A 25,655-nucleotide genomic window follows, 5' to 3' on the forward strand; every position below is an offset into this window, starting at 1 on the left:
AATATGAATGTTCTTAAACATAAGGATTCTGACATTTTTGCCACATCTGTTTTTATTCATTAAATTGAATTTAAAAAATTCACTTGAAATCACTAGCTGAATTATCTGATTGCAAACATCGGCAGTCATGTCATCAGTTCGCCATGATACTGTGTCATTGGAAAGCAGATTTTTTTCAATTTTTTTTTGCTTTTTCCACACCTATTAAAACACTGATCATATCAGTTGTAGCAGGCAGTATGAGGATTTCTGAAATTATATGGGATTTGGACAACTTAGTTACTTGTACTGCTACGAGGTAAGATGGTTCAAGTCTACTTTTATCAGTATGGCTTGATTTACAAATAGAAGCTTATTGATCTCTCAAAGTGTGTAATTGTCTTTCGAAAAATTCGAAGGGTTTGCTTTTATGATGCGGATGTTTAGTTTCCAATTGTTGAATTAATTTTGTGATTTCATCAGAGAGGCCTTTAAAACTAACAATGCACTGTAGCTTTCTATCCAGTTAGGTTAAATTTTAATTTAAATAACTCATTGTACGTTCTTGTCTTTTTACCAATCGATTTGCTGGATGTAGATCCATTTGCTTGCTTCATTTTTTCACAAATTTGTCCTTTTTGGATAAGAATTTAATTGAAAAAAAAAGAGTTACACTGATTGAACACACACTAAAAACCCGAAACCTCAATTATTATTTTCAGTGAAACTACGCTTTTAAAAACTTAAATAAAGGCACCAGATGCGTGCTTGCATTCAAAATTAAACTGATCTTCTTCAATCCCTTACGCCTCTTTTATTCTACCAGTACTGAGAGCACAGTGTGTTCAAACACATTATATGCATGTTTAAACATGATGCTCAACAGCGAATATTATGCAAGCAGTCCAAATTACACGGAGTACATATACATCAAGGTTAAATTTAAATTGCTCATGCCTTTAATTTAAATTGCCTTTAAATTGCTCATGTTTGTACACTTCCTACACTCATGTTTTTACCTGTCACTATCAATGCAGCTGAATAATTTTAAATAGATTTTATTGGGTTGTTGGGGAGGGGGGGTTGTGAAATTCACTATGTATATATTTTTTGGGGGTCGTGGAGCTAAAAACGTTGAGAATTACTGTCTTAAGAGTAATGCTGTTTATTGTTCATCCAGTCTCTGTGGTTAACAGAATGAAGGGAGTTGCTGTTGCTGTTAGGGAGTTGTTATGATTAATGCCATTCTTTTTGAGGGGGAAGTATGGTGTGCTGGCGTGTGGGTTGTATATTTGCGCTCCTTGTCCAAATTTCAAGGAGCATACACATCAAGGTGGAGCCTTTAAATAGCTCATGTTTGTACATTTTATGCATGCAAGTTCACACCAGTCACTATCAATGCATCTAAATAGTTTTAACTAGGTTTCATTGGGTTGTTGATGGGGGGTGATGAAATTCATTATATATATTTTTTTTTTAATTTGTTGGGGATCGTGAGCTAAAAACATTGAGATTCACTTTCTTAGAGTAATGCTGCTTATTGTTCATCCTGTCTCTGGTTAACGGAATGACGGGTGTTGGTGCTATAGCTGTATAATGCCATTCCTTTTGAATGGAGAGTGTGGTGTGCTGGTGTGTGGATTGTATATTTGACTTTCTTTCCTTAATTTGATTTTTAATTTTTTGACTTTTTTAATTTAATTTTTTTCCTTAATAAGGTTGGCGTGAGATGAAGTTATCCTAAGAAAGGATATGTTAGTTTTGGGAATGACTTGTTATTAATGTCAGTTCCTTTCACCTAAAATATTTATAGCGCTTAACATCTTAACATATTTATAATATTAAATTATTTTACTTATCACTTAAACATTGTGGATAACGTTGCAGTTTATAGATAATTTATACTCTAAAACTACTAGTTCAGGTTATTCAACAAACATCCTTTTTCGTAACTCAAAATTATCACTATCATATTCCTTTCCCAGTCATATTGGGTTTGTTTTCTCCATATTTGTGAGACTAAAAATATGTATCAAATGACAACAAAATAACCACAAAACACAGAAACAGAACTTCAAAAAAAACCTAATACTAAAAGTCGATTTTCATGATATCCTGCATCATTAGTCTGTACAAAATTCAAAAATTACATCAAACAAAAACAAAAAAATAAATAAAAACATTAGAAAACATAAACCGTAATTATCACAAAACTTGAATAACGTAACTCATTGCCAACTGGAATGATTTATTATAATTCCATGATGTAATTTTTTACTGACTGTTGATGTGGGATCTCATGAAAGTCGACTTTTGGTTTTAGTTTTTTCTTTTTTTTAGGTTCTGTTATTGTGTTTGATGGTTGTTTAAATATATATATATATATATATACATGTTATTAAAAAAGTATTTTTTAAGTAATGTCAAGATATATTTGATATACTATCCTGTCATCGGGAAATGGCGACCCCATTGCCCAGCACATTGCAACTACGTACATCAAGCAGCCATCAACATGTCCTGTTTTTACTTACATTTGATGAACAGTTGTGAGAACGGTGGTTGTGATACATGTGTGAGTTTTTTGCCTGAATCTTCTGGTCAGAGTATTAGCATTTCAGCAGTAAATGATAAATTTCAATCCTCTACTTCATTTATGCAAAATGACAATATAGTTACTTCTTTTTGTTATAAAAATGATTTTTCTAAGGCAGAGATTATGTGGTTCTGTATTGTACAAAATAAGATATTGAGTGCACCTTTTAAAATTATGTTTCCTGATAGTTGTATAGCGTTGAAATTCCTGCTTTGAGTTACTAAATGCTATTTTGTCATTATCACCTTGCACTATACATAGATGGCATTTTGCAAATATGTTAGAATAATAATGACAAAATATTTTTCAAGTTAATGTTAATAACCTTTGTTTTCTGTACAAAATAAGGTGTTCTGTTTTAGTTTTCTTATCTGTATTATCACAGCAATTTTAGTTTTCCTTTAAATTGTAATAATATATATATAATTTTTGTTAAATTGAAATCTGTGTTTCTTAGCATTTTTATGCAAACCAAGTTATACATTGTTTTTTGTTTACTGTGCAAAGTATAGGCTGGCTTTTTGTGAAAAAATGTTTAGCAATGTTAGGTGCGAGCCAGTTATTTTAAAAAATTACTTTAGGTATTTTATTTTTAGTTAATTTCTTATCTGTGTTACGTTTAGTTACCATGATGTTCAGTTTTATGCAAGAAATGTATTAAATATTGTTTTTTTTTTTTTTTTTTTTTTACTTTGCAATGTAATTTACTGAAACAATTTATCACAAAAAATAGCCTAATTTTAAATTTATATTGTAAAAAAATAAACTTAAAAAATGAATGTAATAATAAATAATAAAAAAAGCAGGAGTTGGGCAGAATGGGGATGGTGGAGGCTGCAAAGAAATAAAATATCTATATGTTTTGGGGTGTAATGGCAATAATGTTAAGAGAGCCAGGAAACCTTTGCTAAATTGGTCAGTAAAAGTCAGGAAAAACGGCTTCCAGTTGGTATATTTTATTAATTATACTGGAAACACAATTTGTTAATTATTAAGAAAATAATGATAATATGTAATGATTTTAAGTTTAAATTGAAAAATTGGTAAATTTATATGTATAATTGAGGAAGCAAGATAAAAAATATTTGCAAGAGTTAATTACATCATAAAAATTTAGCACTTTTAACCAGAGCATAAATATAAAGCAACAAATTTTTTTTTCAAATAAAAAAAAAATACTTTATTTATCAATAAAGTTTATTTCTACTTTGAATCCATGCAAATAGTTTTTTTTTAATATCATCTGATAGTTTATTATGAATAAAAGTCACTTTTTATTTTTAATGTAAAATTGGAGGCATTCTCCCTAATAAACTAGAAAAAATGTCTGAGAAATGGGTACATTCAATCTATATAAATAAAAATATAAATGTTCATTGTTCAAAATCTTAAATCTCCGAAAGTTCTTCACCAATTGCTTTGAAATTTTGACACAACGTTGCATTTGAATACGCGCATGTTTTTATGTACCTACTATTTATATATCTAAAATGTCATACCTGTGACAGGTAAAAACATGTTGTTTTTTAAAAAAAGGTGCTATCTGTTGGATGTTAAAGCAACACACGCTATACTAAATATTTTACGATTCTTTTCAATGTTTCCAAAACAGGGTAAAAAACTATTGGACTGATTTACATGCAGGGAAAAAGGTAGAAGGGGAAAATGGAGAAAAAAATGGAAAACGGGAAAAGGAAATGGAAAGAAAAAAGAAAAGGGGAAAGGGGAGGAAAAAGGGGAATGGGGAAAGGAAAGGGAATATGTTAAAAATGAAAATTGGGAAAAAGAAAACAGAAAAATGGAAAGGTAAATGTTAAATTTTGTGAAGTTTCATCATTCCGGGTCCGTTAGCGTACAATAAAATGTCTACGTGTACATGGGTGCAAAAGTACATGATACTTTAATACTAATTGAAAAATAAGTATTCTTTCCAAAATGCCAAAGAAACAATAGTAAAACACAGTATTTATTATACTTTTTTTTTTTTTTGCAGTTAAGTTGGTAAATGCAGTATGGCTGATTTTGAAAAAAAAAATTGTATATGCCTAAATTCATTTGTACAATTTGTAATATTTTTTTTTAAACATTTTCTAATTGGTCATATTGCATGTCATTTTGAATTTTGACCTGATATTTATAGTAAACAATAAAAAAAAACTTGAATTTTTTCAGTATTTCTTTTTGACTAATATTTTTCAAGACATTTTTCTTAAAAAATTTAAAAAAAAATGTTTAAAAATTTTCATTTAAAAAAAATATTCTGAAAGCAGTTTCAGACTGGTTATTAATTTGTTTATAATATATTACAAACGATTTCAGGTAGATTCATTTCAGTTTAATTTAATGTAAAGATTTTATTACTTTCTCCTTGACTCCTTGTCTCCTTAACTAAAAAAATAGTAAATATTTTTACAATTTTCTATTACTTGTATTTAATTTTTTATTACTCAGTTTTTGGTGTTAGACAAGGGAAATTTGACAAAATTTTATGGTAGGATGGTGTTTATCACATCAAACCAATTAGGGAGATTGTGATATGAACATTTGTGGCATGTGAAAATGTGTCATACTGGATCAGGATTCAACCCTGGAACATTTTGTATAAGACAGAAATGGTTCAACTCTACTAAGTGATTAACTCAAATAATAATTTAATAAATATTTTTCATGAGTTGATAGATAAATTACCTAAGTTAAAAATAAAACAGGAATTCATTTGTACTTTTTCTTATGAGGAAAACAAAGATTATTAAGAATGATATAATTGTTACACAAGTGTTTTGTGGATCATGACAGTTGGAGGTTACCCGGCAGGCAGCTTGATAGGAGTATGTATTCCTTCTGCTTGGATGATGTTTAAGGCTTTAGTATCTTTCATATGTTTCTATTTCTTATAAATTGCCCAGGGAATCCATCAAGGTTAAGGAAAACTATATATTTTTATAGCATTTCCTAGAAGTCTATAACTGCTAAATTATTTTTGTATTTCTAAGTAAGAAACTTTAGGATCATGATTTTTCATGATTGATGAAAATACATGAAAAAGGTAATAACTATATAATCTGTAGTTGCATTCAACTTAGTGTTTAGTTCTCTTGTTTATATAAAGGTCTTTTGTTTTTTCATTATCAGAATAAGATTTATTTGCAAGCATTGTTTTTTTTTTTTTTTTTTTATAAAAATAATTGATAATGTCATCGAGTCAAGAAATCATTCTAAGTCATCGTGTTGGAAGGTTGGTTCTTGTACAGTCTTTACGCCATTGGTAATTTTTCATAGCATAGTTTGCAGTAATTATAAATAATTTTTGGGATGAATCAAAAAAAGATAATGATTATCTGCTTATATATTTTTAAAATGTGTATGCATTTGTATTTATGTGCAAGTATGTCAGTTGTAAATGGGGATTTTATCAGACATAAAATTGTGTCAGATAATCATGCAAATTTTTTTCCTTTAATATAAAAAACTTTTATAACTTTTATTATATAAAACTTTTTTTTTTGTTATTTATGATGCTACATAAATTATTTGTTATTATATTTAATTACATTTTAACAGTAATAATTTGATCTCTTTAATCATTTTATTTTTTCCTAGTATTAATCTTAATTGAAATTTTTATTTTCTTGTTATACTATTGTTCATCATTAATGTTTGATTTAGTTCATCAGTGGTCTATTATTATCAAGGTCATTTATTAATAAATACATTTTATTATATATTCCAATCTGTATGGGTCCCCAATCCAGCTTTATTTATTCTGTCACTATCTCTTATTTAATTTGTTTTGTCTACAGTATTGTTCTGCTCCGACCTTAATTGTGTAAGCAAGTTTCGTATTGTTTCATTTTTTTTATACTTTTGTCTGTGTATTGTTTTCTTTATTGTTTAATGTTTGTAAGTTTAATATATATATAGATTAAATTAAAAGTACAAATATACATATTAAAAGAAAAGTATATATATACACTTTTGTTTTAATCTGTATTATGTTAAAAGTACTATAATTTGTTAAAAAATGTAACTGTGGAAAAGACATTTATTTTTCATTGTATGTATTTTTTTTAAACTGCATTACTCACTGACATTCATAATATTGAGATAAAAAGAGCTTGATATTTTGTAAAATAATTATTGGTATTATTTATATACAAACTGAATTATCCTAGCGTTCCTCAGGATATCAGATCTATTTATCTTGTAGAACCGTCATCAAAATTAGAAAATATACAAATATGAAATTTCTTTTAAATTTTAATTCATGTTCTAAATTTTTTTTACAAAAATCAACCTGTTTAATATTTCCAAAAAAAGGTTGAAAAATTACTACTGTTTTATTTTCTGTAATTTTCATAAAGCAACTATCAAGTGTTCTTCAGGATATCAGATGCTATTTATCATATAGAACCTTCAATCATAATTACACTTTTATACAAATATGAAATTTTTGTTTTAAATTTTATTCATAAATTCATCATCATAATTCATTCAATTAAATTCATATCTTAAATTTTTTTTACAAAAATCAATCTATTTGAATTTTAAATAAAAATTGTTGAAATATTGTTAGTTTTATTTTCTGTGATTCTCAGTGCTCATTATTTTTTATTGAAATGCAGAGGTAGTAAATCATAAAAAGCAGTAGTGCCAGTACACATTATTAGATAACATTACACAGAATTAATCTAATAATGTAATGTATTATGTATTAATAACATTATTAATAACAATAACATTTTATCAAAAATGCATTTCCTTGTTTTGTTTGTTAAAAAAAAAACGGGGAGAACATCTTTTTCATCGTAAATATAAATGTCAAAAATATATTTTATCAGTAGGATAACTGAGCAGCAGCCTGCTGATAAATAATTCAGTCCAAGAAATATCTGACATTACTCTTAGATTTCAATCATGTTAATTAATGTTTTAAGCTAAAATAAGTTCATATGGAGATTTGTTAAAACAGGTTAATACTATAACCTGTAATAGTAGTATAACCAAGTATAATCCTGAACACACAGAAAAACAAGACACAAATCTTTGTAGTGTGCATAATTGAAATATGCACATTGAACTTTTGCATGAAGTACATCTAACATGGAAATAAAATGCTCCATATCACTTGACAGAATTAATTTTCATGTTTTATATCGTACAGTAAACAGGTAGTGCTCACTATTAAAAAAGTTGCATCAAATTTTCTATAAAAAAAAAAAAATCATGTAATAATTAACCTGACTGTCGTGCACTACGATAAATAAATCATTTCAAATTTATTTTAAAAATTTCACTTGTTAGAATCAGGCTGCTATTTTTTTTTTTATATGGCATGATTTGGTTAGTGACTCAAAGAACGTAAAGATGTGATGTAAAATACAACATACTTTCTGTTCATGGTTTAAAATATCCAGATCAGTTCATAATAATGGTAGTAATAAAATTGGCTAAGCAGTTCCTGAGTTCTAGACAAACATCAGTACATGTGGTTTACATTATAACATGCACATTGTGATTTATCTAAAAAGATATTGTATAATTTTTTTAGCTATTTTTTTTTTTAAGAATTTCTAAACACTATACATTAGGAGTTTCATAACATATACACACAACACATCTGTATATATATGATTGTGTGTGTGTATGTGTGCACGCGCATGTGTGAGGTGTAAATGCTTCTATTGCTAATATTTGAAAATAAGTATTGGAAAGTGACAGTATATATACATGTGTGCATGTGTACTTTAAATTTTGTTTCATTTAGTCTTAGTCTTGCAATAATTTAATTATAATATTAAAGTTAAGAAATTATAATTTCTTCATTTCCAATTTTATTTTCCTTTAAATCTAAGTGTTAAAGATTTTTATTTACCAATTTTGTTTTTCTGTTGTAGAGTTGTTATACCTGACATGGCGGTAAATACAATTATGTTGGATTTCTCAGTAAGTGCTTCCAAAGTTACTGATAATAAAGAACGTCAAGTTTTGAAAGAATCAGTACAAAAAGTATTATCATCCTTTGTGTCTGAATTAAAACTAGAATATGAAACTGAAATGTCTGGAGGTGGTTTTCTCATTGTTTTGAGTGCTACAAGGGGTACATTTATTACATTACGTGGTTTTCCACAAGGAATTATTTCAGTTAATATTGAATATTATAAAGGTGATTCTGATGAACATCTGTTGTCATTTCAGGTTGGTATTTATTGTATATGTTAAGAAAAATAGTTTATAAAATACTTGTTATTTTACAATGTTTTTATATTATTAATAAAAACTGTTTCTAGTGATATTTGTGCATAATGAATGTTGCTTTAATGAACTTTCAGGATTTATAATTTGGCGTCTTTTGGTTATATCTATAAAACTTAATAGAAAATATGAATTTTGTACTTCTATAAATTATCACTTTTTTTCATTTCTTCCTTCGTAAGATACTTTTAATATTTTTTTTCTTTTACAATCTCCTTTTCCTTGGTCCATTACTTGACTTCCAACACAGCTTCCATTCCATCTCATTGTTCTTTTTTGATATTTCCTCTACAGCTCATTTACTTTCTTTTTGGTGGTATTAATGGCCTTTTTTGCTTTTTTTGTGCTACACATAAAATTACAGTTTTCTTTGTACTTATTTTTTTCCTCATTGCTACTAATTTTATGTTGCATATAATTCCTGAAATCCTTTTCTAATTCCTTCCTTCATCTCTAAAGTGTATTTTGTACATTTTATATCATGATGTTAGATATTGTGTTATACAAAAATCAGAGTTGAGTTCCGGAGTGTAAGAGAACAAGAAACTGGTAATCTTGATTCCTAGTAACTGTCTTACTTATTTTTTTGACAAGATCAAGGAATATCTGTGGCTACATTTTTCTTTAGCCGATTTATCACAATAAAATTTTCTATTGTATGTGTATCTAACTACTTGAACAAATTCCTTTTGTGCAGTTGGTTTAATATTAAAGAATTGTTCTGTAAACTGCAGACTTTTTCGGCTGCAGGGATGATGAGAGTTTTTTGCTGCTTTATTTCTTGGCTATATATGTTAACCTAAGATTTATTACCAATTATCTATACTGTTGTTTAGAAAGTTTAGGTTAATTGTAACGTGAGTGAAACTACATTCATACAAACTTTATCGTATACTGTGTTAAAGAATTTTGGAGAATTTTCTTGCAGTAGCTTTTCTTGGATATGTTGGCATGTATCATTATCCTGTGACATACAACTTTTTATGTGATCTGTCTTCTGATTTATAAAATATTCACTCATTTTCATAATTATACTGATTTTATATTCAAATAATGACAATATTAATGAAGATTAATCCACCTTTCGCCTTTGATAATCCTGATTTTTTTTTGACTGTGTTTTTTACCCAAAGAAAAATTCTTGTTTGGGATGTATTCTATTTAGTCATACTATTTAGAATTCATTAGGATTCTATTTTTGTTGAGTTTGGAATAAAGTTTGATACAATGCTAGGTAGCATTCATTCCAACCATGGGAACCATTAACTCATGGAAAAAAATCCTAACTGAGTAATATGTGTAGTTGGAAAGCTGTCACTTTGCTACTTGATTCATGAACAGTAGACTGCAGAACTGATAGTTACACAAATCTATAGTATATCTGTTTTGTGTTGCCTGCCCTTAATCTGTGAACTTATACATGACATTGAATATATTTAATACTAGTAATTGTTTTATTTGTACGTATGAATAGGTAAATAATTGTTTAATTTAGAAAAATATGACTAATTATGTATTCTAATTTATTTTTAAAAAACTGATGTGTTCAGTTGTTTACAGGTACATTGAATTTAGTTTATTATTCATATTATTTTTAATTCTTTCTCAAGTGATTGAGGGGGTCTTGTGATGTAATCCCAAATGCCTGAAGAATAAATGCCTAATTATTTTCTTCCTACTTTTCCACTAATTTGTATGATACCAGTTTCTGATAACTTGCCAAATTAGGATTTTCTTATCTCATATCATTTGTAAAGACATAAAAACATTCCTTTTAAATAAAATTTCTTATTAAATTTTTATTTTTTTGTGGTCCTAATGTTTATTATTTTTATATTTTTTGTACTCCTAAAAATTTTATCAATTTAATTAAGTTATACAACACCTCATTTGTGTTAAAATAGAGTTCTGTACGTTCATCCTAAAAATAGTTTAATAACATTGGAATGCTGTTATCTCCATACCAAAATGTTCTTTGCTGTTTATTTAATTGATAGTGAATACGAATTTTAGTTTTTAGACTATTTTTTTACGTGCTACAAAAATTTCATTTTATATTTTTATAATAACAAGCTTCAAGGTTATCTGGTGAATTGAACCATCTGAAAAGTCCTATGTGTAGATTTTAGATTAGATTTTATAAGGAATAGTAAGCCTGGTGTTACCGAATAGACATATACTTTGTCTTTATTTCAATTCCTGAATAAAGACAAGTTCCATAGACATTGAGGATCACTATACCATTGTACTTCATTGAACAAATGGTTCTGTGCCAGTTACCGAAAAGTGTCAAAATTATGAGGCATAGATTGAACCTAGAGTAGTGGTTAATCCAGTTCCCATGGCACTAATCAAAGAAAAAGAAATAAAGGAAAAGAAAGTTTAGGGAAGAAGAAAAAAGGGGTGACTGAACCCATACAAGGGATTGTGCCTCTGATTATGGTTGGTGAGCCTAAAAATTTGTTTTTTAACTTTAAAAACTCTATTATTTGCGTACACTTGAATTTTGGTGCTGACTGTTTTATGTGCTTAATAATACCATATGTACCTACATGTACAAATTATATTTTAAAGGCTGTTTGAATACATTTCATTTTTATATATGTCTGTGAGTCATATCGAACTATCTACAAATTGATGTTAACTTTTTCTTAAAAACTAATTGATTTTTTTAAAAATTAGCAAAAAAAGATCTTGTGATATTGTAAGTGTTTGTGTACTGTTAAGTAGGTAAAATGAGTCTTTTATGTGTGGTTTGTTTTAACAAATTACTGAATGGGTTTTTCAGTAATATTGAATGATTATTGCTTTTTCTATGTTTAGAGTAGTAGGTAAATAACATGCAAAATTATATTGTGTATCTTGTGTGAATATTTTATATTTTTTTATTACACCATACAGCTGTCAGATAATACATAAAATCAGCCTCTTATTGTTTATTTTTCTCTTGTAGCTCTTTGATTGAAAATTTTTTATTCAATTTTTACTGTGGAATTTAAACTTTGTGAAGATACCAAGGGTTTAATACATTAATAAACTATAATAAAAATGTTATGGCTTTACTTGAAAAATGACTAAAAAGTTAAACATGTATGTGAATTTAAACTTACAGATTTCTTCAAGTATTTGTGTCTCATGAATAAGTAAACTTAGCAGTTTTAAAAAATTGTAGTAGTAAAGTATTAATTGCAAACAGAAATGTTTTATGTATTACTTTCCCGACTCATACCAGCAACCAAATTATATCCTCCATAGTTTTTCATTTATGTTTCTTGATATCTTAAACCTCCTCTTAACAGAAACCTTTACGTATTTAGGAAAGTATGTTAGTCCCAATAAGACTTAATATATCTCTTTATGATAAATTCCTTGAATTAGATGGGACAGTTTTATTGTCAAATTTTGGACTTGATTGAATAAGAAGTGAGTGGAAAATGGGTGTCTTAAAGATGATTTTTTTATTGTAAATTTACTTCAAACAGTTATAAAACTCTTCTTCTAAATTGTGCTAAAATGTATGATCTAAATTATAATATAATTTGAAAAGTTTTTTGTTCTGTTGGCCTTTGTAACAGAAACCATAAGAGTTATCTGTTTACTAATTTTTATTAAAATTACCTTGTTAACTATTTTAAATTGTTTTTATTTGTTGGCTTTATTTTTGTTATGTTTGTTAAAACTTTCTTAATATCATATCAGCCATTTTTTTTTACTTGTATATGAATATATTTTTTACTTGTATATTTAAAAATTTTCATAAATATAATTTAAGTTTATTGCAAACAGTTCTTTATGGAACTGGTTTGGCAAACCTGGTTAGTGTCATCTCTGAATTATCAGTTGAATTATAAATTGGAAGTTTCTTGTATTATAATAAATTTAATGTTATGTAATTTGTTATAAGTAAGCAATACTGAAAATTAATTATTTATTATAATAAAAAATTCTTTTTAATTAAATTTTTACTTTTATTGAATATAAATTGAAGTCCTAAAAAATAGATTGTTGAACGACATACGTGTTTTCTGTGTGATTAAAAAATCAGAACAGATGTATTTAAAGTCAGTTTTTTCAATTACTATTAATATATAATATTTTATTAATTTAAAATGTTATATATAATATTACTATTAATTTAAAGAGTCTAAAAAATTGTTTATTATTATGGAGGATGTCATGCTTATGCATTTTTTGTAGTGTTTAAACCATTGAATTATCCATACTTTCCAATAAATTTTTGTCCCGAAGTTGATTTATAATTTTGGAAACCAAGATGATTTTACAAAATCAACTAGTTTTCAGCAGGTTCAGGTCATTTGGGTTTGAAGAAAATACCATGTCTTTGACAATCCCCTAGCATGAAAAATCAGAAGATATCAAATCACGTTAAAGTGGTGACCAATCAGTTGTTGTTGGACATCCAGTTCATTCTGTAAAAATGTTTGATGGTGAAAGTCTTAATTTAAAATGCATATTGAGTTGTTCATTCTTTTTGCCAAATATAGGGATGACTTATGTTAAATATAGGGTTGTTTAATAGCTCTGGAGTAATACCTCAAGATAGGAATCAACATCAATTTACTCTTCTGTCAAAGAAATAACATCCTTTTTTATTTGAGATCCCATATCATACATGAACTCTAGGTAAATTACCTTACTTTTTTGTAATTATGGAAGAATTTTTATCAGTGCGGTAAACACAATTATGACGGTTTGTCAGGTCATTTGGTTTGAAGGATGCTTCATCTGACTATAATCATTGAATGAAAAATTAGCTGGCCTGTCTAACCAGAACCTGAAACCTTGGGGCCCAGGTTGACCTACTAACCTCAGGTTCAGGTATACTTACCTCGGAGCCAACTCAGGGGCTCATCAAGGCCTTGGGACTTAAACCAGGGCCACAGAGCTTGCTTTGCTCACCATTCCTGTCTATCTAGAGAGCCCTTCCCGTGGACCCCTGCACTGTTCATTATCCTCATGGTTGTGTGAATAATACTGATAGATAACTAATTATTCTGGCTTTATAGAAACCTGAAAAAGAAACTAAATTACAAAAGGCAGAATAATAGTAACTGGTAACTAAAGTACACACAGCTTTGATGACGAAAAATTCATAAGTTATTTTTTGCCATGGTTGCAGAAATATAATAATGAAGTAAAGAGATTAATCCTTTTTTCTTAATGAATATGTTTAATTTACAACTTCAACCTCCTTGGGGGTGAAGAAATAATGAATATTTTTAATATTTAATATCCTAACCTTCAAGGGAGTTAGGGCCTCGTACTGTGGCTTAAAACTTTCCCTGTAATAACACAAATGTATCCAGCAAATTTGAAGCAATCAGTTAGTTCAAATTTGCAGCACTGCAAATTATTATTTTTATTTACATGCTTTAATACATGATTTTTCATCTTAATATAACCTATGACACTCCGGATTACATGATAAAGCTACTGTTTTAATTTGGTAGCTTTAGTGGTTCTTGAGACCTTTGCTAACATACATACAAACATTTCCCCTTTATATAGTAGAAAGATAAATTCTTGCTGGATGATTATGTTTAAAGTTCTTTTAGAATATTTTCTTTACTTATTATGGGTATTTCCAGAATGAATAGAAAGCCTTTCTGGCTGACATTTGATAGCTATTTACTGTTGTCTCGAAAGAGATGTTTAAAAATAAATGTTTTTTTGTTTTCTGAAGTGGTAGTAGTTATAAGCTTATTTGATTATAAAACATTTCCTGTGCCTCCAGTGCATCTGAATTCAGGGCTACTAACTTTTAGCTATATTTGATTGTTTTCATTGTATTATATCATTGGACTGTTCTGGAAATGAATAGAATATTGAAAAATAAACATCTTCAATATCACTGATTACTGGGGATGAAAATATCATTTTACCATGGTATCTTTACAAGAACTAGATCTGTATTAAATGTGTTAAAAAATATATGACTTAATAAAACTTGTCATTTATTCAGGTTTTCATTTCAATATTAAACAATTTGGTATGTGCAATGATAAGAGAGAAAGCAGTTAAATGTTAACTGGAAAGTAGGATTATCAGTAAAATTAATTAGCAAGGTTCGTCAATAGTAGGAAAATTCACTATATATTAGTTTAGATATTCACTGATGAAATAATGAACAAAGAAAAAAATAAACTGTAGTCAAATCATGTTTGTATCTTACGCTATCATTTTAGAGATTATTATTGGATTGGAAATTAATACGTAAATAAAATTGGCAGCAGTGTTAGTAACAGTTACAAATAGTATAAAAGTATTACCTTAAATATTTTTGGTGGTTGTTTTTATTATTTTCAAATTTAAATTTTTTTTCTAAAATGGTACTAGAAGTACCATTACATTATATTTAAAAATATTAAAATTTAAAAAAAAAATTTTATTTTTTAATAATTTCTACTTTGAAAGAAATATAAAATAATTTACTATTTTTCAATTTATAATCATTATTTTCATAAGAGAACATCACTTTGATATAACAGTTTATTTAGAAAATTATAGTATTTATTAAAGTAAAATATCTTTAATGTAAAATATTTATATTTAAAAGTATTGAAAAAAGTTTACAAAATATTTTTAATTATTCATTCACACACACTCATACATAACATTAATTATCATAAACAGCGCACTGAACATGAAAATGAATGGTTTTCTACAGCAAAACCGTTCGCTGGATTCACAGTTGTGCTTTGCGATGAGTGCTTCACGCAGCAAGGTGTTTCCGCCAATTCGGCGGGGCGCTCAGTTAGACGTGTACCTCAGCTCATCAGGTACCGTAAAAACTCTGCGCTTTTTAGTTTCCTTTTTTCTTCATTTTTCGTTACTTAATATTTTTTTTAATCAAGACTTCAGTTGATGCATGTAATGTTTTGATTTTTTTTTTGCAATTTATTTTAAATCTCTGTAGAATATGAGTGTTTAATTTTTGTACAGTATTTATATTTTTATTTTTGCTTCTGTTTTCTAAAGCATAAAATTTTGCATATTTATATTTGTAAAGTTAAAAATATTTATTGATTAATTAATTGCCATTGGAACTGGCTCATTAAAAGTTTGTAATATTCAGGTGCACTTTTATTTTTAGTAGGAACTTAATTGTTGGAATTTTTGCTTACACTTTTTGTTTTAATTTGTGTACATAATTCATCTAGTTTTTATTTGAAAACTATATACATCTCAGATACCAAAAGAACATTTGGTAAGTTAACAAAATCACAGGATAACCATCGAATTGTATTTTGAATTGTTTTTTTTTCTGAAATAAATTAAATTTTTTTACTGTTTTTCATACTTCTGTCTTTTCAGTTAAATCTTGCAATAAATTTTTCAGCCACTTATAGTTATTCAGTAGAATATAAATTTGTCATATAGGTTCATTCCTGATAATAGTATGATAATGGTTATTACTGACATAATAATACTTAGTGCTGACAATTAATTGATAATTAGTGAAAATATAATGAAATAAATTTTTAATTTGAATTCATTGTGTAATTATTCTATTAGAAGTATAACATCATAGGATCAGTTTGATGAACATCTCAAAATTTATTATGTTTAGACTTGGATTTGTGCAATCCTATTTAACATGAGTGAAAAGAGGTATTTGAAAGCTATTTGATTGCTGTCAGAATTTTTGTTTTAAGAATAAAATTTATTTTATTAATTTTTCTCTAACTCAGAAGGGAACCTTTACAGTTTCACTGTGATTTGTTTTATGTACATACTTTTTTAATTTATTTTAAATATTTTCTTCTTTTTAATACTACTTTTATATCTTAATAATCATTATAAGAAATCATTTTTTATTTATTTATTTTTTTTTTTGTTTGAATGATTTGTTCTTCATTTGTTTATTACAAACCTTTAAAAATAAAATGATATTATTTTTGGTTGCATAGTGGGAGTAGCAAGGGTAAAAATTAATTTTTTTTTTAGTTTTTGAGATGGAGTACAAATATATATGTTTTAATTAAAATTGGGTTTCCTTATAGTTTGTTTACATACAAAATTTTGTGGCTCAAATATCTCCAAAACTACTTGATTAATTATATTGAAATTTAGTTATGTTGTTTGTAGTAATATATCTGAAGTTGTGCATGTGAAAATTTTATGAAGATTGGATGAGTCGTTGAAGAGTTACGCCCATTTGAAAAAATTGAGTGGGGGAAGTTAGAAGTATGGTTCATTATGATGCTGCAAGTTGGAACGTTGATGTTTCTTTAAATGAATTATCTATTGTTATCAATATTAAACAAAAATTAAAAAAATCATTTAAACTAAATTAAATTAACTATAAATCTGTCTTCTTGCACAGAACTATGCAAGATTTATTTCTTTTTATTTTATGTACTCTTTATTGCACGTAGGGCTGTTTATTTGTAAATATATCTATATGAAATAAAAATAAATATATGAAATTGTTGAATACTATTAAAAAACTTCCTTTCAGAATACTACTAGAACCTTTTACTACGCACTGAATCACCATTTATAAAAAATGGACATCCATTTGTGTTTTCCTTTTCCTTTCATTAAGCATCTTGAATCATATCTTAATCATCCACCATGGTTTTACTGCATGCTTCACAAAATTGTTAAATAATTTTCTTACATTGCATATTTGTAGTGTTGAAATATTAATTGTAAATCTGATTTTACATTCAAACTTGGTATTATACATACCAAGTAATTCAAACAAACTTTAATGACATCTATAGCTTCCTAGTAAGTAAAGGAATACATTGTACATGTATGAAATGGTAAGCAGTCACTGGAAATTATTGCATTGGAGGAGATTGTCGACTTAAATAAGATGACTGTCTGGAAGATTTAGTAGTATTTAACATTCCATCCAGGTAGTCCTCTTAGTTAACCTGCTAGTTTTTTGTTTTTTTTTAATAAGATTGTGCTGTAAATTTCTCTTTTCATCATTTTATACATAACTTTTTTTGTTCCTTGTTGTATGTTTCACCACAATGAAATGCTAAACTTCATATAAATATTTTTAAAAGTTTTTAATGCATGCTTGGAACAGCAGAAATTTCTTTTCAGCACATAGATTTTTCCCGAGTTGTGGCAGTCTACTCTTAATGTCTTGTTTTCTTTATTCATCCTTAGTAATTTTACTGCCTAAATAATAAAATGTTGTACCTTTTGGTGTATATAGGGTGTATCACGTAGTTTTCCTGGGACTTTAATAATTTATTCTTCTCGTGAAAGTAATTGAAAAAGATTGTATAAACGTATGTCCTAAATTGTTTCATTTGCGAGTTAAGGCTCGTGAAAGAGTTCAGCGCAGTCTAGGTTTCAAAACATGACGTTTTTCTGACCAGATCGGAGTTTTGCATTCGATGGTTTGATGGACACTTAAAGAAAACAAGTTTCATCCTTAACGTAAACAGCCAGTTCAGTTATTAACATTTAATCTTACATTTATAGAATTTGATTTTATATTTATACATATTGCTAAAAAAATTACAAATAATCTAGACTTATTTACATGAACTGCAGCATATCTATTTTACAACCTGTAACATAATTTTTAGCTTAAATTCTATTTTTTTTCATTTATTATTTTTGTTTTGTTTTATTACCTTTGTTTTATTTTTTTTCCAACTTTTTTTTATCTTATACAGTCTGTGAAATCATTATCAAACGCTATTGTAGAAAAGTTAAAATGTGAACGTGCTCACAAGTATCCTCCATTTAAAAGAGGTGGAATAGATGATAGATATTTCTTAACTGCTGGTAAGTTTTTAATTATTTATTTATTATTATGCAAATTCTTTTTAAAGCTGATTTTTCAGTATGCCTTAGTGTTTAATTTTTTTTTATTTTGTTGCTGTTTAAGCATGTTTATTTTTTATTATACTGGAAACTATTATAAACTGAAGTCTACAGTTTTACTTAGAAAAAACTTAGTTGATTCAGGATTATTATTCATCTAGATTCTGAATTATCAAGTTACTATTAGTTGGTAACTTAGTAGCCTGCTGCTTATTATTAAAAAAAGAAAAAAGGTATATCAAAGATTCATTTTGTGCTTAATTTTAGTAAAAAAGATATAGTATCAGGAGCAACATAACATTTTAAATCATAATAATTAGTGACTTGTTACTGAGATTGCATATACTATGTTGCTCCTATTTTTCATCATTTGATTCATCTGATATTCTAAATTTTTTAGTATACTATGCATCGAGGAACCATTAGCATTAAAGTGTAACTGGTTTGACCAGGCTAACCTAATAAAGGTCAAACTATTAACCTTCCACTTGAATAGGCTAACCCTAATTATCTGGCCACTCTACTCACGTTCCTCCTAAAATAACACATTGTTATCCCTATTTGATATTTATAATATGGAAACATTTTTTTAGTTAAAAAAAAATTGTTTTGGCTATTAAAAAAGTCAGTTTTATTAAATGTCTGTTTATAATAAAATTTTGTATGATTTCTTATCAACTGTTTGAAAATGACAAGGTTGAATTGTTGTAACTTACAGGAACTGAATACGGAGAAAAATTATTAATTTTGTAAAATTAACTCATACATTTTACAAAAAAAAAAAAAATCCGAATTATGTTATATTCCCTGGTTTTCAGATCTTACTTTCACTGTAAATAGAACCCTACTTAATATATACACTGAAAATTTTTTGTCTGCTTTATAAGTGCTATGTTTCTTGTAAATTGATGTTAACATGAAATTGTACAAATATATGAAATTTTAGTGCTTAATAAGTCTGTCTGAAACAGTTCATTTTTTTTTTTTTTGAGGCTAGTTTAAGGAACTTTGAGAAATAAACCTAATTTTATCAAAATTCAAAATTATGAAAAGTAATTAGAAATGTTATATGGAAAGAAACTGTATAAATAAAGTCATTTCTTTAATTTTTGGTTGAAATAATTGTAGAGTATGTATTGATACAAAAAAGTAATTTTTTTTTGCCTTAGTTTTTAATATCTTTTTATCAGTTTGTTTAAATATTTAATTCTTGTAGTTAATTCTGTTAAGTGAATGATTAATCTAATGCTTTTATATAGTGAAATGAAAACTGAAGTGAAGTAAAACGGAATTAAAAGATTAAATTCAAATTATGCAGAGCGATTTAAAAAGGACTTCACAAATTTGAAAGCATAAAAAACTTTATTAAGATAATTTACAGATTTGGTTGAGGTCTCATTTCATATATAAACATATAAGTTTGTCACCCAATATTCACTTTGATTTAGCGATATGCCATTTGATATGTGACATATATCCCGCTTGAAGTCGATCTTATTCCAGACTGTAGCCAGCAAATCGGGCATTATCTCTTCAGCTGCTGTGTTAATTAGAAGTCTTAGCTCAACAAGATCACCAGGCAAAGTTGGTACTTAAACGCGATCTTTAATGAAACCCCACAAGAAAAAACCTAGAGGGGTCAAATCTGGGGAGTGAAGTGGCATTGCAATTGGATCTTCACAACCAATCCGCCGACCTGGAAATTGAATATCAAGAAAATCTCATACTTCTAGGCGGTAGTGAAGGTGGTGCCCCATCTTGCTGAGAGTAATGGCATCCATCGTGGTCTTCATCTAAATGAGGAATTAGAAAATTTTGAAGCATGTCCCGATAAACGACACCATTTACGGTTTCCTCCTGGAAGAAGAACGGTGCCATACAGCCTTTGTTTGTTTAGGGAAAGAAACATTGACTTTAGGGCTATCAGGAATGGGCTACAAAGTTTCATGAGTTTTCTCTACCCCATATTTGACACGCTCACTCATCACTAAAAATTACATTGTCTAAAATTATATCATTGTCTGCAATTCTATCCATCATTTCCACACAAAAATACAGCCAAGAAATTTTATCATAATCTGTATTGTGTTAAACCATGGCTAATTTGTTTGGTTTCAAGTGCAATTGTTTACATAATATGCGCCAACAGTCATTTGTGGGATATCAGTCTCATGTGATACATGTGAATTGATTTTTTCAGACTACATGTAAAGCCTTCTCTGTGTTCCCAGAGAACTTCAGAGATGGATGGGTGTCCTGGTTATTTTGTATGTTTAGCAGAACAACCTGTCTTAATGAAGGTTTGGTGGCAAGAGAAAATTGTATACCTACTAGGAGGCTCCCTACTGTACTCTATGAAAATTACGTTGAACTGCAGTTGCTGTCTGCAACTCATGAAACCAGAACACACAGAAAGAACGTTTTGCACCAGTAAATGTATGCATTTTTAATAACACTTGTGGCCAAATTCAGTACTAATGAATTATGCGAGTCAAAACTTATGTATTTTGCTATGAAATGAGACCTCAGCCGAATCTTAGAATACAGTTCTATTTTTGTTTGAGCCAAATTAAATTGTAAGTTTTATTAACAGTGAAAATTAATGCTGAATTTTTTTTTGGAGCAGGGTTAATAATTAAATCACCACATAAGCTTGAAGGCTTGGAATATGGAATTGAAGTTTTATTGTCCGTGACAAATACCATGCCTGACTGGTATTTGAACTCAGGATATTACGGATGAAAGAATGAGCTGCTAGCACTCCATCATGAAGTGTTAAACATACAGAGTTCAGATGGAATGGCATGCTCCACTCATCCTTATGAAAAGTTTTGTTAAATAATCAGTATGTTAGTTAACAAAATTTTTTTGCCCTTCATAAACCCGTACTATGATACATAGTTTTTATATAAATTTTCAACAGTTTTGGTATTAGCCCAAAAGTATGTAATGGAAATCTATATGAATAATAAATTTTATTTTTTTTTTTAATGATTCTGCAATTGTTACAAAATGCAGTCATACATATAATTTTTAAAATTTTATAAAATGCTGTAACTCTGAGTTCTTGATGATTCACACATACAGATGATGTTTACAGTTTTTTCTTACAGTTTACAGTTTTTTCTTACAGTATCAAATATTATTTAGGATATTCTGAATTTGTAAGAAGCAATTCAGGTTTAGTAGTACATGAAAGAGATGGCATTTATTTTTATTGGGTGTTATTGATCTCTACACACATTTTGTACTGAAACAAAGATGGAAGTATTGATAAGTTTATTTTTTTTAGTAATACATACTCCTCTTTTTAATAGTGGAATTGTTTTTAGATGTATCCATTATTCATAAGCACATGTTTTTAGAGTGTAAAATTTTTTTACATAGATCTCAAGATAAAGGATTTATATGCAGCTAAAAAAAAAAAAAAAAAAACGATTCAGGTCCTCAGCAAAATAACAAATCCCTTTCCTTATATATTTATGCAAATGGTTCCACAACACTTGGAATGCTTTATAGCATCTTTTAAAATAACTAAGAAATAAAGAGAGAATAAGATGTTTAAGATAAATTTCTACACATTGAACAATGCTTCCTTCAGTTTGTTATTAGTGGCTTATGACCACAGCACATTATACCTATGAACATTTTTATAAATAATAATAACAGATAAAATAATAAAATAAATTAAACCGATTTGTTTAATTTACTTTTTACAATATTTTTATTAGTAATTTATTATAAAAATTAATTTTTGTTACACTTTTACAGATGAACGAATTTTAGAGTACGATATTGATTCTGTTGTGTTTGAGGAGAACTCTCCCTACCAGAAAGTTCAAATTGTCCATTCGAAGAGTCTTGGAAATCTTCTTATCCTTGATGAATTACAAAGTAAGTTATTTTTTTTAGACTGATATTTAATTTTATTAATGCACTGTATTTTTTATATAGGTCACGAACAATAAATAAAGTTTATTTTTTAATGTGTGTTCTTACAATATAAAACAAAATATGTACCAACTTAGAATTGACAACTCTATTTAGAGGGAAATTTAAAACAATTTTGCAACATGAATGTAAGTGATGTAATTATTATTCTGTGCAGACTTTATCTAAATTCAGAATAACTAGAAAAATTAAAATAAGTTTTTCTTTAAAAAGCTTATGTATAGTTCACCAATATGTGATTGTTATTTGTTTATTTAGTATGATCATTGTTATTAATGTGTAATTAATTTTTATTTATTCGCTTAGTTTGATCGTTGTTATTTCTGGTTTTACACTTCCACACTATTTTGTGACTATAAGTTTTACAGAAATCTGTAATACTACTAGAGCATGATTGACCTTTGTTAGAAAGCTAAAATCAGTCCAAATGTTGTTTCGAGATCTAAATTTAGATTTCACTGTAGGAGAATATTTAAAGAGTCCAGATTCTCAGACATTCTGTTTCGAAATGCTTACTATTTGTACCCTTCAAATAGTAAGCATTTACTATTTGAAGGGTATTTCAAGCAGAACAAGAAAAAACATTTATATTTATTCAGTTAGGTTATTTGGATAATATATTTTTTAGGGATGTTTGTCTTTTCATTTATATGATTAATAGTGTCATGAGTCACAAGTCACTCTGGAAAAAGCATATCCGTTATTAATTGTAACAAAAAGAATAGTAACAAAATTCCAAGCTTACTGTGGAAAGTCAGAAGTGAAGTGGTTTCCCATTGCATTTTTCACTGAGCTGAATTCATGGCCACAATCAGCATGCCAAGCCTATTGAAACACGGGTGTTATTCATCTCTAAGAGTAACACCTTTACTTTATTTGCTTCAGAGATTGGGTTTAGTGAATATCATTTCTCTTAGTAAAATTAAAGCAGTAAGGTAGTGCTATACATATATCTCAAGCATAAGAAAACCTGGGAAGTTAGTGTAAAGCAACAAATTACTCCCTTTCTCCTTTAAAACAATACACTTACATTCACTTGCTGAAACTCAGTTGTATATCTGTTTAAATGTATATTTTAAACAAAGGCCGACTGGATACTGAAGAACAATTTGAGTATAATAATTTAAGCACATCTTTACTCCATTATTGTAAGTCCACCTTAACTGCTTTCATCAACATCTCAGATACGGCTTATTTTTACATCATTATCATGTCTAAAATGGCTGCTGTTACTGTTAATTTTTTTTTAGGAAATAAAGTAACTGGATACCAGATCAGGGCTGTTTGGAGGGTGTTTAAAAACTTGCCAGGCAATAGTTTGAAGCACCATTTGAGTAGATCAACTTAGTGCTGGTGAGCATAATGATGAGACAAAGCAACCTTGTTTGATAATAGGCCACATGTTTGTTTTGTATTCAGCAATAGAACCAGTTCAGTATTTCAAAACAAGTCTGTGGATTTATTTTGTATCATTTTGTGTGAAATCAAGTAAGAGGCCTTATTAATTTCCACATTCCACTCATTGATTGGCATTTACCTTCAAAGTTTTGTGAGGTGTGTTTCATCTCATCAGTATTAGTATAATTAATCAATCTTCCCTTTCATTTATATTTATTGAAAAATTAGAGCGCCATCTGTACTTGTTTTCTAATTGTCTTCAACTCACAATAGTTGAGAAACCCATATGATATTTATTTTTTATATCCAATATATTTTACTGGAAAATATTGTTTTATTTAAGAGACATTTAAAACCAGCAAAATAAAAATCAGGTCTTGAATGGTTTATCTCACTAATTACAAAGTAAATTTTTTTTTTAATGCTTTAGTCACAAAAGAGGCTACCCAGAAAATTCTTCATTATTAACACATAAATTAACATTTTCCACTTTTCGTTTGTTTATAATCCACATCACCCTACACTTTCATAATTTCAGGAAGACAATTTTTTCTTCTATTTAAAATAAACCTGTTTGCATTTAAAATGAAATTGTGTTGGATTTTCTGGTTTTTTTTTTATGAATCTGAAACACAAAGAAAAAGATTCATATCCATTAAAAATGATGATACTTGGCTAAGACTGAGCTGATATAAAAAAAAGGTTTGACTTTCCATTGGTAGAAGGCCACATGTGTGAGGTGTTATGAGCAATTTCCTTTACTTTCTGGTTATTTCTTAAATATTTGAATGTTGCTGTTACATATATCACATGATAATACTACACGATTGATATGCTGAACATGGTAATACAGATTACAACTTTTTTTTAATCAATATTCACGTGAAAATAGACTAATCTGTCAGGCTAGTCTAGTGGTTAAACTTGTCATCACAAAATCAGCTGATTTTTGAAATTGAGAATTGTAAGGTTTGAGTCCTGGAAAAGTCAGTCGCTTTTATATGGATTTGAATGTTAGACTGTGGATACCAGTGTTTTTTGGTGATTGCGTTTCAATTAACCACACATCTCAGGAGTGGTCAAGCTGAGTCTGTTCTAAACTACATGTTTACCGGCACATTTACGCTTACATTACACTACATCTGCAGCTATAGCCTGGCAAGCCGGTAACAGTAATTGCATTTGCCTATACACAAACTCGGACCGAGCAGTAGCTGGAAAACTGGAATACATATTTATTAAAGTGAAATTAATAATTCTTATTTTTTATTTTCAGATATGTCAGAGAGAGATTTAATTTATACCGAGACTTTAATGCAGAGAGGCAAAGAAGATTATCGCGATAAGGAGATTGTAATTTTAGGAGGTGGAGATGGAGCACTGCTATATGAATTACTTAAAGAAAAGCCAAAATTTGTTACAATGTTGGAGGTTTGTTAATTGATTTTCAATGTTTAATCTCACTTATACTTAATTAGCCTCAGTAACAACAAAATAACCACTAAACACAGTAACAGAACCTAAAAAACAAACTGAAAAAAAACTTAAATGTTGCAGGATGTTTTAAATCTATTTTCATTCCAGTTGACATTGAGTTCTTTTGTTTTGTGGTTTATTAGGGTTTATATTGATTAACATTTTTATTTTTTGTTTGATGTAA

General features: G+C 28.0%; 1 protein-coding gene across 6 annotated transcripts in view; it reads left to right on the forward strand.

The window, feature by feature from the left end:
• Sms (spermine synthase) overlaps positions 1-25,655 on the forward strand; it is a 75,769-nt gene that overhangs the window by 37,194 nt on the left and 12,920 nt on the right. For 4 of the 6 annotated variants that reach the window (XM_075376449.1, XM_075376451.1, XM_075376450.1 and 1 more), the window contains 4 exons: positions 8,470-8,770; positions 18,496-18,607; positions 22,418-22,540; positions 25,272-25,426. In XM_075376449.1, the coding sequence (XP_075232564.1) occupies positions 8,470-8,770; positions 18,496-18,607; positions 22,418-22,540; positions 25,272-25,426 (691 nt within the window). Of the gene's footprint in view, positions 1-5,709; positions 5,811-8,469; positions 8,771-15,515; positions 15,628-18,495; positions 18,608-22,417; positions 22,541-25,271; positions 25,427-25,655 lie in introns of those variants that run through there. The other 2 variants (XM_075376448.1, XM_075376447.1) reach the window with 2 other exon arrangements.

The sequence above is a fragment of the Lycorma delicatula genome, chromosome 10, assembly GCF_047948215.1.
Source record: "Lycorma delicatula isolate Av1 chromosome 10, ASM4794821v1, whole genome shotgun sequence".
In the NCBI taxonomy this organism is placed as follows: domain Eukaryota; kingdom Metazoa; phylum Arthropoda; class Insecta; order Hemiptera; family Fulgoridae; genus Lycorma; species Lycorma delicatula.